Raw genomic sequence first — 13,817 nt, 5'->3', positions numbered from 1 at the left:
TTCTTTCTTTCGCATTGTAGAGCATTAGAAGTCTATAAAATGGAATGAAACTCAGGAAAGAAACTGGCACGGATGTAAGACAAAAAGTTATTTATGGGAGGGCAAAGAAGTTGAGAAGAGAAAATGAAAAGGTGGATTCAGGATCTATATAATGGAGACTGATAATGCCGTGTCGGGATTCACAATGGAAATTGCCATTACTGAGTGAATCCTGTGTTTGCATGTGTGTATGGTGCATGTACATGTTCATGCAGGGATGTGTATGGTTTGTACTAGGGTGTATGTGTGTATGCACACATTTGGAGGTGAGTGGTCAATATAAGGTGCTTTCTCAATGGCTCTCCAGGCTCTGCATCTCATTCCCTTTGAGACAAGCTCTGTCATTGGACCTCGAGCTCACCTATTGGGTGAGGCCGGCTGCTCCAGTCTCTACTGCCACCCTAACTCAGGTCCTCAAGCTTACAGTAAGCCCTTTACTCATGGAAGCAACTCCCCAGCCCTCAAGGAAATCCTTTTTAAAAACTCCGTGTCAGTAATGACTTGGTTTCGTGACCTCACTTCCGAAGCACTGTGAACTTCCTCTTCTAACAATTGTCCCATCTTACACTCAGATAGACAGGTGGGCCTTTGCTGAATTAATCCTCTTTCCCATAACAGTCAGCCTCAAGGAAATGGAGGTCATTCTTGGTTACACTACAAACTTTCCTTCAAAGTCCAGTTTGGAGGCACCATTCTATAGCTCCCTGGCATCTGAGCCACCTGCCTCCTTCTTGCTCTCCACTCAGATTCCCCTGATCTGCCTTCACATAGAGTCTCAGGGTGGATCAAGTTTCAAAGCACACTTCTTCTTTTGTGTGTGATCTGACTGGGTTCAGAAGGCTCTGGTAAGTCCTGCTTCTTGGTTTTCCTTCAAAGTACCTTTGTGTGTGTGTGTGTGTGTGTGTGTGTGTGTGTGTGTGTATTTCATCCTTGCAATCCAGTTTTGTTTCAACCCTGCCCCAGTTTCCCTTCTTATTCCCCAAGCATCACACTGTCCAATGGTAGGGTGCTTACTTCATATGTTCAAGGTCCTGGGTTTGATCCCCAGTGCCACAATGAAATAAAAAAAAAAAAACCGTTAGCACATCACTCCTGGTCCTTACTCTGTGCTTCCCTTTTGATAACTAGCTCTATAGCAGTGCTGTAGATAGACTGCTCTAAATGTTCATATACCACAAGCAGTAACAGCCAAGGAGGATGTGTGAGCAGGAAGGGCGATACAAAGCTTATCCTGACCTGAGGCACAGCAGGGCAATGCAAGGTACCTTAGAAACCCAACAGAAGTCTCTCTAATCAGTGTCTCTGCCTATAGGTTTCATGTCCTAAAGGGCTCACAAGCAACGTTCCTAAGAAGAGGACAAACTGCCGTGCATATCCGAGCTTTCCCAAACACCCAGAAATCCTGCAGATTAATAATCCACAATCCAGTGACAACTTTAAAACAATGAATCACATTTATTTTTAAAACTTCTGCATTTGGTTCTGACTGTGCAGATGACAGACATAATAACTCAACTTAATCATGGATCTGATCTTTCCAAATTAAGTCATGAAAATGACAAAGGAAATGATCTTTTCATTAAGACTTCCTATGCACTAGAGACCATGTTAAATAATCCTGATAAAAATAAAAGCAAACATTTAATGCAGTTTAAGAAGGAAAAAAAAAAAAAAACATCCACTAGAGAACAGCACATCGAGCTCTAAGATTCAAGGACATAGGCTGACGATGACCTCACAAGTAAGTTTCACTTCTGCTGAACATTACCCACACTACAGAACCGTGTAGCTTGTGTGCTGCCTCTGGAGACATGGCCCCAAACATATAAAGCTATTTCTTAGTTAATGCATTTGAAAGTTGGGCAAGTAAACTAAGCTTCCAGACAACTTATGTTTCCATGCAAAGGAGTGATGTAATAGCGGTTTTGTTTTATTTTCTTGAGGCTCAGGAGTCTAACCCAGGGCCTTGCATGTTAGACAAACCCTCCACCATTCCATCATATCTCCAGTCCTCAAAATAATAAAAAGTCCAACAGAGCAAATTGTACAGCTTTAAGCAGCGTTTGAAGGACACAGAATGCACGAATACTGTCAGTTTGGGTCAAGAGAGTATAAAATTTGAACGGCGTGTATCTCAGAAAGTCTCGGTTCTGAATAAGTATTCAAGATTATTATGAAATTCTGTACATTTTAACTTTCCCCGAGAGCAGGGATTGAATGTACTGCCAATGGTCACAAGATCATAGGTGGTCGGAGGGAAAGAAACAGTGGTAATTACATCCAACAATTATCTTCCTTTCATTACAGCATGTTACAATATTTGAACAATTTAAAGGCATGCATTTTTGATTCCCTAGCGTGACTTTAGGTCTCTGTCGGGGGAATTCTGTCACTTGATTTGCATCTTCTTTACCACCTCTTCAGGCAGCTCTGAGGGCAATCTAGGGGTATAACTTTCTGGTTAGAAGCACAGACAATTGTGCAGCGGAAAGTTCCCGCTGGCTCTGGGTGGACTTCTGCTCACCTGGGTATACACCAGAGAGGACGTGGCACACTCCGAGGCAAGCCCCATCCCATTCACACACAGAATTCTGGGACCCTGGAGCGCCAGATGGTCAACACAATCCAGATGTATTTTTACTGAACAGCTGTGTTTTCAAACTTGCTCCTCCCATATGACAGAATCGCATGCACCCTGTGCCTTCAAATGAGCCACCTAGAGAAGCCTGTACTGCAATCGCATCCTTTTCTTCTCTTGCCCTTGGAAATAACGATACTTAAAGAATAATCATTCTGTTGTTAGCAGCTTTCAAACTAGACTCAGCACACATACACGTAATTCTAACATGGCATCTTAAGACGGGATGGGAGTTAGAGGAGCATTTCTCAGAAGGGGAAACAGAGGTTCAGAGTGGTTCAAACAATATGCACAAGTGCAGGGACTGTGAGAGCTAGGCTGCCCCCGAGCTGTTGCTTCATGCGCCCACTCAAATTATTTACTTCACTTTCTTGGAGTCTGCTTTCCAAAATGAAAGCACTATCTTAGGGAAATACTTAAGGATGGATTGAATAATTCTCTACTCAATAGAAGAGAAAGCCTGTGGAAGTAGATATCCCTATCTTAGACAGACCCAAACCAGGCAAGTGTAGCAGAAAACTCCCGAGTGTCTTCCACAGAAGAAAGCTAACCACTATATGAATGCTCTTAATTAAATTTGAATGCATTGCTACCGAATGCTGTGGGAAAACACCAGGTCCTTATTGGCTGCTTCTCCCATAGTACTCAGTAGCAATACATTCAAATTCAATTAAGATAATTCATAGAGTGATTATCTTCACTATACCGTGAGACACTGGGGACTGTCCTCTTGCCAATACTGTATGTGTGGTGGATGTAAGATAGACTCCTTCTTCTCCTGTATGCTTTCTCTTTTAGTGGAAACGAAAGGCAAATCTAGTGACACAGTTCTTCTAAATACTGAGAGGGATGCAACAGGAGAGTGATGTTTCCTGCACTGATCTGAAGGTTGAAACCGTCACACACCAAGAGAATTTATGAAACAATTATATTCTCTAGAAGACTAAAGAGAAACAACTGAGGCTGCTCGTCCAGAGCTGGTCAAGAGGACACAAGTGAGCTCACGTTTCTGGCAATGCGGAGCAAATTCTGGGGGGAACCCAGGCCACGTGCCTGAGGAACAATGCCAAGGGGCATGATTGTTTTGAGTTGCACAATGTCAACCTTACAAGTCAGAAAATAAATTCCGCTCTTTTCTCAGGGTCATGAAGTGTCCACCTAGGACACTTCATAGCAGCTGTCTTCCAGGGCGGCTGCCACCAAGACCCCATGAAGAAAGGACACGGATGTTGCTGAATGTCTTACAATGCATTGAAGACTCCCCAATAAGAATTTTCAGACTCCAAATGACCATGATTTCGAGGTTGAGGGCAGCTCTGAAGATGTCATACAGGACTTAAAAGCTCTGCAGAGTGATCAACCTTTCAATGAGCTATTCAGTGCATTGTTGCAGCCTTTGTCATATAAAGTGAGCCTCCCTGTCACAGGAGGTGCTCCGGTAATCGGCTGCCACTGACTTCTACAGAATTATACATTAGTATCTGCAAAGGCATGTTTCTGCCATAGCTGTCCTTTCATTTTGCAAGAATAATAAGGAAGAACCATTTTCACAGTAAAATAAAATCTTTCTGACCTTTTATAATCTTCCTTGGCCCTGTTGATGAAATCTTTACCCTTTCCTTCCTAGTTTAAATTGTTCTTTCTAAGAATGTTAAAGTGAGTTAGTGGGACATGATAAATCAATATTTAAGAAAATATAGTTGTAAACAAATAAGTTCCCTAAATTAAGACTCCAATATACTTATTTTGGGAATGAGAGTGATTGGAGACTACAATTCACATTTGTAATCCCTGGCTCAGAATCTGAAGCAAGACTGTGTGGTTACTTGAAGGCTTGGGAGCCTGAATCAGCCTGGACTCCACAATAATTGCAGGCCAGTCTAGATTACAGTGTGAGAGTCTATCTCAGACATATAAATCCCAAACCCAAACCAAAAACATAAATCCAAAAACAAACAAATGGAACCAAGAGAAGCAACTTCAGAAATTGTAATACACAAACGTTAAGATAAGCGTAGGTGAATTCCGATTGCTCTGGCAATGATCAGATTAAATCCAGTATCAGGATTTCTCAGTTACATAAAGTTGAAAACAAGGTGACTTTCACAATAAATATTCAACTTGTAAAAGGGCCATTTATCTGCCCAGTAGCTCGTGACAGAAACCCGCTCTAACACACACCGTTTTCCTGAGAACACATGGCCGAGAAGATGAGAAGTTTGCTCAGATACCTACAGCACTAACCCTGTGGATTCCTTCTGGGTTCACTCTCTTCACTGTCCGCCTCTTTTTCCAAAATTCTTTTCCTCGGAAGCTCATGATAAGCCTTGAGATGAGTCATAAAATATTGGAAAAGTCCTGATGTCCTTAGACCCGTTCTTCCCGAGGCTTCGGCAAAGCTGGTTGACCAAATCTCTCTGCTCCCCTAAGAAGGGAAGTGTTCGTGCTTCATCTATATAACTCAACAGAAAGGAAAGGCGAAGCCACAAGTCACCACTTCCTGTGAGCAGCTAACTATCAGCTGTTGAACTGCTGCTTTCGTCCACAAGTTCTCCCTGGGCACCTGCATTAGTGCAAGACAGTGGCACAGACCATCGATGGTTTGAATGAATGAGTCCACCCTCGATGTAGCCCATTGGTACCTATTGGATGTGCAGGCCCAAATAGGACGTGATATGGAGAGTCTGACAACACATCATTCGACTTTTCTGGTGTAAATTTGTTAATCATTATTTTCAGGGTTGAAAATAAAAATAACCTTTTTCTCAGTTATGGCATTGCTTAACAAACTACGGACGCAGTCTTTGCAATAGTTTCAAGTGTTCAGAAACCGCCAAGCCTGTCAGGAATCACGACTCTAGAAATGTATGTGTGGGTTTTCCTAACTGTGGAACTCCAAATTCTTGCCTCACAGTTTAGGGTGCTAGGCAAAGCACCTTATAAGAAGCCCATACTGTTCTCAAGAACTCCTAAGCAACTTCCTCTCTTTCTTGCCTTTGCATAGAGTCTGTCTTCTATTCCTCTTTAGGCGCCATGGCTCTAAAGCCTGGAGTCCCTCCCATGCCTCAGCTTCTGCAATCTAAAACTGGCTCATTTTGGTGAGGCTGTAGCCTGCTAGAAAAACGCATCCAATATATAGTGAGACTAAATTTCAAGGCCCAGCCTGAGGCAAAAATAAAAAAAGAAAAAAGAAAAAAAGAAAGAAAAAAGAATTGACTGCCTCCTTTCTCTATCCCCTTGACTGTTGAACACCACTTTCCTTTAAAGGAGGCATTACCCAGGAGCATCTGGGGATATCAACTAGACAGACCTCATGGTGACCGCCCAAAAGGGGAAACCCGATAGCTCAGTAGAGCATGGTCTATGGGACGGCATCACTGGGGAGCTCTAAAAGCTGCATCACCAGATCACCAGCATCCTGTTGCATCTTGCCCCATTCTGATTCAGTCCTCTTTCAGAAATGTGTTGGAAGATGAAAATAACAAGGACAGTGAGCAAGAATCATCGATAAACATAAACCAGACAATCACTGTCAAGTTCATCAGACAAGACATTCAATTCCAGTACATGATCGGAATTGATTAGGTGACATTTTGGGGCATTGTTGGGCTTTGTGAGAAATGTGTGATACTTCCTGCAGTTTTAAGAAGCTGTGTTGGACAAAGAATCCCACTAGAGTTTGCAGAAGCTTGGGTGAGCTATATAGAAATGTATTTCTTAAGGAAGCTTTGAATAACCATTGAGGGTCAAGAATACAAGGGAACAAATATTGAAGGTAAAGACATCCAACATGAACAGGCATCAGGGGAGAATGGACGGTGTCAGAGACTGATCTTTCTTGACTAGTTGCTCACCCAGTTTAGGTTTCCTTTTCCTCACTTATCAAACAGACATGTCATAGTCACCACTTTGTGGAAATTGTAAGGATAATTAAGATAATGCTTTTAAAAAGTCAATATATTATATTGACTGTTATATCATAAACACAGTTATTAGTTAACATAGAGGTTAAGGGTTACAACAAAACTAAATATTAGGAAAAAGCTGGAAGTCAATGCTACCTACAGCCAAGAATTAAACAAGAGGAGTGGACGGTTGAAATTTGAAGACAGAGATGGTTCCTTTATGGCTTTGAATGTCAACATCACGAAAGTTTCTATTGGGTTTGAAAATGATAATGACTACTCAGGGATTTCTGAATAATAATCAAGATGATATTTTAGGATGATCCTCTCTGGGCAGCTACAGGCAGGAGAGGTTGCAGATACTAAGTTTCCAAGGGTTTGTATCAATCTACAGCAATGGCTCCGAGGAGATATAAAGAAGGACTTAGCAATCGAACAGAAAATAATGGAAGGAATTTGTTGAGTAAACAGTAGGTGTTGGGTGTTGGCCCTAGAGCTTATTTAAACTCTAACAAACTGACCACCAAGTAAGCTTGTTATTATTGCTGTTTTCACCCTAGTCTCACACAGGAAGAAAGTCAGGGTCACAATAACAGGAGGCCCAAATCCAGTTAACAGCATATCTAGGATTGAGATCTTGTAGGTTCTTGAGTTTGGCTGCCAGATAGATAGATCCTATTACACGAGAATAAGAAGAAAAGGTTTCTTTATATACATTGAATGTTCAATGATGGAATGTTGTGTTAAGAAGACAGAGGAAGGTATGTCCCTAAAATACAGGCAAGAGCCAGGTTGGAGATGTGAAAAGGAAAGTCATGGATAGATCTCATTTGAGAGGCTGCAGAAGTAAATTGAATTTTGCAGAAACTATCATAGAATAGAGATCATGATCCCAAAGTTGCTCTGAATGTGGTAGATGGAAGGCAATTCAGAAAATACTGGGATGCTACAGTGATTATCAACAAACTACAGAGCCTAGGCATTCTGGCAAGAGGTATACAAATAAGGTAGTGGGACACCTGAGGCAGGGATAGATTTAATGTCTTAGACGAGATGTAATATAAGAGGTAGCTAAAATCTAAAATCAAGATTAGGATATTTGTAGGTGAAAGGATAGAGCTGGAAATAGTCATCCTATGTGAGATAACCTAGACCCAGAAAGACAAACTTCACACCTTGTCTCTTGTTGATAGATATTACCTTTGAATCTTCAGAAATATATGTTTTACTTGGAATACTCACAGAGTTCATGAAATTAGTTAGGTGTTGGTGTTGGGGCATTCTTTCCAGGAGGGGATATATAAGATGGAAGGATAAATGATTTGAGGGGATATATAAGATGGTAGGATAAATGGAACAGGAACATTTAAATTGGAGTAGGTTATAAGGAGGAAGGATCTAAGAGAGAATATGAGGAGGGATAATAAATACTAAAGAAATTGTGAAAGTCATATGGAAACTTGTTACTATTGAAGCTTCCTAAAATATACACATATGAACATATATGAGAAGGATTTAAAGGGAATTACCACATGATAAGGTAAAAAAATCCCCCCTACTAGGCACCTGAGGTTAACAAATTAAAAAAAAAAAACATTTCCGGGAAAGAAGTTGTTGACTTGTGAGGTCCTATAGACACCCAAACAATATAGCCCATTGCCATTGCTCTTGCTTAATTTTCAGAACTTGATGACATGACCCTTTTGCTAAAGGTACCACGTACTTGGGTCATAAAACATGAGGAAATCAGGATTGTATTTACCTGGAGGCTTCATACCCTGCTGGCTAGCTTTCACAGTGCTGGAAGGTGCTGTGTACACCAGCAGAGGAGCAAAGGAATCATCAGTCTTATGCAGCTGTGAGTTCTGTGAGCTACAGTCATGATCTGCCTGGCAAGAGAAGACCACTGGTACAATAGTGGCAACCAGGTCAAGGGAGTAACCAAACACTTTCTAATTGGCGTTAAGGCCTGTTTCCCAAGATGGAACTTGTAACTGGCACCGAGATGGGGTCCAAAAAATTGTGGCGAGACAGATCAAGAACCCTAGGGGAAAACCTACTACTATTATTCTGTTGAATAGACATAAATTCAAAGCAATTCCTAATGACTCATCATTTTATAGCCATATAATAGTGAGTCTGTCAGCCTTCATTGGAGAAGCTTCTTTCTGCTGTAGGTAGCAATTGACAAAGAGACCCACAACAGATAAAGGTACAGAGAACCAGAGACTGAGGAATGCTCAACCCTAAACGGGACATCTCCATCATAGCCCTTGCTTACAATGCTCAGACATGATGATGGAAGAAGAGACAGAAAGAGTTTAAGAGCCTGAGGAGGAAGACTACCAGTAAATAGTGTTGTTTTAGACTCAGCAGGGCAGTTGCACATATGAACTCCCAGTGGTTGGGACAGAGTGAACAAGCCCTGCCAGGCCAGACCAAGTCCCAGCATGGAAAGAGGAGGTTGGCACCCTTAGCTTGGGAGCTATTGGCAGCTAATAGCTTCCAGCAGAAGAATCAGATCTCTTTAAAGGCATGTATGTCCCTTGATATGGCCACCCTGATCTGTTGGAAGGTCATGTATCCAAGAGTAAATGGGACTTCATGGGCTTTTGAAAAAAAGAGAATAAAAACCTGAGTGGGTAGGAAAGGGAGGTGGATCTAGACAGAGTTGGGGGAAGAGGTTAATATGATTAAAATACGTTGTATGAATTTCTCAAAGAATTAATGAACACATATACAGACACATCCAAAATGTAAGAAACTCTCAGGGCTATGCATTTAGTGACTGTGTGTACAGACAGGAAAAGGTACATTTTCAATTTTCTATAGCTGTTTGGAAGTTAGGACAAACAGTCTTGACCATGCTTTACAAGAACTAGCAATCTGAATACTAAGATATCAGACATTTCAGAAAATATGCTAGCAATCTGTTTTTGTTTTTCATTGTTCTTGTTAAAAAAAATGTCACTCATCCAGAGACTGAAATCAACTCCTACTATAATCTCCCAATTTTCAAGAGTGAAAAATTCTGAGCACCTTAGAGTCCCATGAGGCTGAAATCTGGATGTTGTCAGTTCTGTGGTCTTTCTCGAAGTGTTGGGGGAGAATCTGTTTACAGGCTCATGGAGTATTGCTGGCAAATTCATTTCTTGCCATTGGAGGCCCCAAGTAGCCTCTGCTGTCTGTCACACAGAGGTTTTGCTCAGCTTCTAGAGGCTGCCTGAACTTCTCAGCTAGTGGTCCCTTTCTAAGTCAGAAGCAGCTGAACCCCTCTTACAATGGAAAGCCCACTGGCCCCTGTTGTGGTTCATCTTTCTCTGCTTCTCTTGTTCTAAAATGGGAGAATGCTCAGAGTCTGAGGCTTTGGGAGGGCAGTCTGACTCTTCTAGGCTGATTCACAAAATTCTTCTGTTTTTCAGGCCCTCTGATTAGCAACCTGTTCTAGTTTGGTTCCTGCTGTGATAAAACACCCTGACCAAATGCAGCACAGTGGAGGAAAGGGTTTGTGTGGCTTCTCACTCCAGGGTACAGTCTGTCACTGAGAGGAAGTCAAGGCAGGAACTCTGAGCAGCTAGCCATATCTTACCCACAGTCGAGAGCAGACAGAAACACGTGTGCCCAGGCTCCCTGCTTGCTGCTGTTCCTGCCCTCCTACCTTTCCTCTTTTGTACAGTTCTGGGTCTAGCCCAGGAAAGGGTGTGCTTCACAGTGACTCTTCTTGCCTCAGTTAAGTCAAGACAAATCCCCCACAGGCCAATATAGTCTAGATAATTCCTCCATTCGGCTCTTTTCCTCTTTTGTTTGTAGCAAGTTGACATTCAGAAGAAGCCATCACACAACCTTAATCCATAACTTCAAAACCCTCTCACACTAGCACTAAAAGATTAGTATTTGATTTTCCTACAGGAGCATCTTTTTCTAAAAATTAGTTTATTTATTTGATACCCTGATCGCAGCCTTCCCTCCCTCCTCTCCTTTCACTCCTGCCTGCCCCCAAACCACCCCTGCTCTGTATTCTCTCAGAAAGGGGCAGGCCTCCCACGGGCATCAGCAAAGCCTGGCATATCAAGCTGCTGTAAGACCAAGCACCTCCCCCTGCATTTAGGCTAGGCAAGTCAACCCAGCAGGAAGGATAGGTTCTCAAGAGCCAGTCAAAGCATTACAGAACATCTTAACGATGCCATCCACCTCAGCTATGGTTTGGCCTTTTGTGCGTTTAACATTTCAGAGTATTTTTAAACTTAAGAATATACCGAGAAGAAGGTGTAGATGAAGAAAGAACTTGGTCTTTGAGTGTGGTTTCACAGAGCAGTTAGGTGGGATCCAGGTTTCTGTTGAGTTGAGAATGAGTGGGAGTAATTTGAAATTTAGTTTGCAGTTCATTTACTGGAAAAACATCACAGTGAAGCAAAGGTGAGAAAAATAAGGGTATGGCAGAAATAAGCAAAGTTGGAAGAGAGGAAGTGAAATGCCAGGGACAATCAAACATAGGAGCAGACAGCAAAGGCAATCAGCTAGAGACATAAGCTCTAAGAAGACCGTCTTTCACACACCCAATTATGTTAGGTCTTATGTTTTAAAACCTTCAATTACGATTGCACTCACTTATTTGCCAATCACATTATCATTGAACCTAAACTTGGACCGAAACTTGATAATGTCTCTTAGATAAAGTCAGTGAACCCACTTCCTAAAAACGACTATAAAAATTAGAACTGAAATCTTAGGGGCTGAGAGTTACATGTGCACACATGAGGCCACACAGGCTTTCAAACCTGACTCTGAGCATGTGCTGGCGGCACTTTCACTTGGGTTGCCCACTTTAGTCTTTAGTTTGCTATCTGTGTAGTTTTTCCTTGGTGCTTTTCAGAACCCGCTGATTCCTTCCTTAGTGCTGAGGAATGCCTAAAAAGCTTGTCTTGTATTTTCTTCTCTCTTTCTTCTGTTTCCAGTTGATTTTCCTTTTGCCTGCTGGGAGCTCAGGGCATTGCTTTCTGCTTAGGGGAAAAAGTGAGTCTGGTCCTCGGAGCACCTGCAAGCACTGCTTACCACCATGAAGCAGGGCTAAAGGAAACCGAGCAGCAAGGCGGTACTTCCTCATCCTTTGTGGTCTCACTGGAGCCTGGGCTCAGACAGAAGTATGATTCAAGTCACTAGCCTTCGAGTCTATGCTTCTTGGGGGAAAGGTCAACCGAACTGCACAGTTCTGAGTTTGCCTCCGTCCTCAGATGCTAAGGCATAGCAACAATAAACAACAACAACTCGAAAACACCACAGCTGATGTGGGACTCTTATGCCTCTGGCTCTATCCTGAAAGGGTCATGCTGCTAACTATTTACTTAGAACACAGTGTTCTCTTTTCCAATACATTTTATTCCAAAGACAATACACTTTATCTTCTACTGCCTATAATTTTTTTTTTAAAAAAGTAGTTATATTCTGAAACTTGTATTCGGTGTATTTCTCAACCTCTCTTTCTTTCTCCCTCCCCTCCTCTTCATCTTGGAAAAGAACCTGGAAATCCCTCCAAGATGGATACTTGCTTTATTTTTCATAACGTTTTTATTTATTCCTTGAGAATTTCATACCATGAATTTTGGTCATTTTTACCTACCTCCCCCAACTCCTTCCAGATCCTCCCCTGCTGTCCTACCCACCCAACTGACAAATATTCATTCATCCCTGTCCCTGTCTCTGTCTCTGTCCCCCCTTCTCTGTTAAAAGTCTACACAGTGCTGTTTGTGTAGGTTGACTACTGCTGGGGTGAGGATGTCATTTATAAACAGTTGTCATTCCATTGAAGCCAACTGATTCTCCTGCCAGCAGCAATCTAATGAAGTATCTCTTCAGCTAGGAGTGGAACCTCGTGCCCACTTCCTCTCCTCCATGCTGGGATTTTGTCTGCATGGAGCCCGTGGACATCTTGGGCATACTGTCACAGTCTTTATGAGTTCAAATGTACACCTGCCCTGTTATGTCTGAAAGACAGTTGCCTTGAAATCAGCCACCACCTCTGGCTCTTTCGACTTTTTTGCATCCCTTTCCAAATAGATATTTGAGTCTTGAGATGAGAAACGTGATTTAGACATCACCTTTAAAGCTGAGCACTCCCAGGTTGAACAAATGCGGGTGTCTGGGTTAGCTGCCTTCTACCACAAGAGGCAGCTTCTCTGGGGGGTTGAGCATGTGCTGTCTGCAAAGGCAAGACGTTTCTCATCGTAGTATCATTTCTCTTTCTTTTAAAGAAGAACTGAAAGACATTCTTGGTTGGAACAGATGATTTTTTTTATAGGCTGTCAGATGAACACATACAAATACAGCCTCAGCTATACTGGGCTTAGGAACTCTGAACTAAAGCTATTGTGTTTTAGCAGACAGAAGCTGGCATACACTGAGATTTTCTACAGAGACAGAGGTCTCTCTGTGCTTACTGGCTTGGACCACACTTCAGCATTCTGCTGTTGGCAATGTTAACTACAGAATAGAATCCTTTCCCTTTAGAACAAAATAAGCTCCTCACATTGACATCCTGTGACCATAACTACTGTTAACTTTCAGTATGAATGTTGCCCACTCTTTAATAATGGGTTGTAGAAATCACATTGTATCCAGTGAGGAGGCCAAATCTCAGTGGAAATTTTGGTTTGTTTATAGAATATCACCATAATTGATATATTTTATTCTCTGATGATCTTTGTGAAATGATAGGTTTTGAGAAATCAGGGGCAGGGGCTGGGGAGAAGATCCAGTCATTAAAGTGTTCATCATTCAGATTTGAAGACCTGCGTTCAGATGTCCAGTATCCACTTGCAAAAGGTGGGCACAGCAGAATTCATCTGTAATCCCAGCTCCAGGGAGGTTAATGAGGACTCCTGGGGTTCACTGGCTACTAGATTAGCTGAATAAGTGAGCACCAGATTCAGGGGGAGACTGCTTCAAAATGTAACTTCAAAAGCAATTGAGGAAGTAACCTCTTAGTGACCTTTGGTTTTCATAACTGTGCACACACACACATACACAGCCATAGCCCCCACACATGTGCATACACACACTCATACACCTCACACAAAGATAAGAAATCAGAGCCAATAAAACATTCTTATCCACCCTACTTGACTTATTTACATAATTCACACAGGAAATAAATGTTCTGATCATGCAGACAATTAACTACTCATCAACAATCATTGGTTAGTGGATCAAACTCAGTTTAGGTACAATCCCTGCAAACA

General features: G+C 42.0%; 1 protein-coding gene across 14 annotated transcripts in view; it reads right to left on the bottom strand.

Annotated features, from left to right (window-relative positions):
• Dock10 (dedicator of cytokinesis 10) overlaps nucleotides 1–13,817 on the bottom strand; it is a 251,970-nt gene that overhangs the window by 158,897 nt on the left and 79,256 nt on the right. For 3 of the 14 annotated variants that reach the window (XM_050161082.1, XM_050161083.1, XM_050161088.1), the window contains exon 1: nucleotides 4,913–5,104. The exons of 9 other annotated variants lie outside the window; for them this stretch is intronic. In XM_050161082.1, coding sequence (XP_050017039.1) covers nucleotides 4,913–4,996 — 84 coding nt within the window. In that variant the 5' untranslated portion in view covers nucleotides 4,997–5,104. Of the gene's footprint in view, nucleotides 1–4,912; nucleotides 5,105–13,817 lie in introns of those variants that run through there. 2 more of the 14 variants (XM_050161084.1, XM_050161087.1) reach the window with 2 other exon arrangements.

The sequence above is a fragment of the Alexandromys fortis genome, unplaced genomic scaffold, assembly GCF_014885135.2.
Source record: "Alexandromys fortis isolate MF-2015 unplaced genomic scaffold, M_Fortis_MF-2015_v1.1 scaffold_98, whole genome shotgun sequence".
NCBI classification, from domain to species: Eukaryota; Metazoa; Chordata; class Mammalia; order Rodentia; family Cricetidae; genus Alexandromys; species Alexandromys fortis.
The sequence above is the reverse complement of the archived record's forward strand: the minus strand, read 5'-3'. Positions and strand labels throughout refer to the sequence as shown.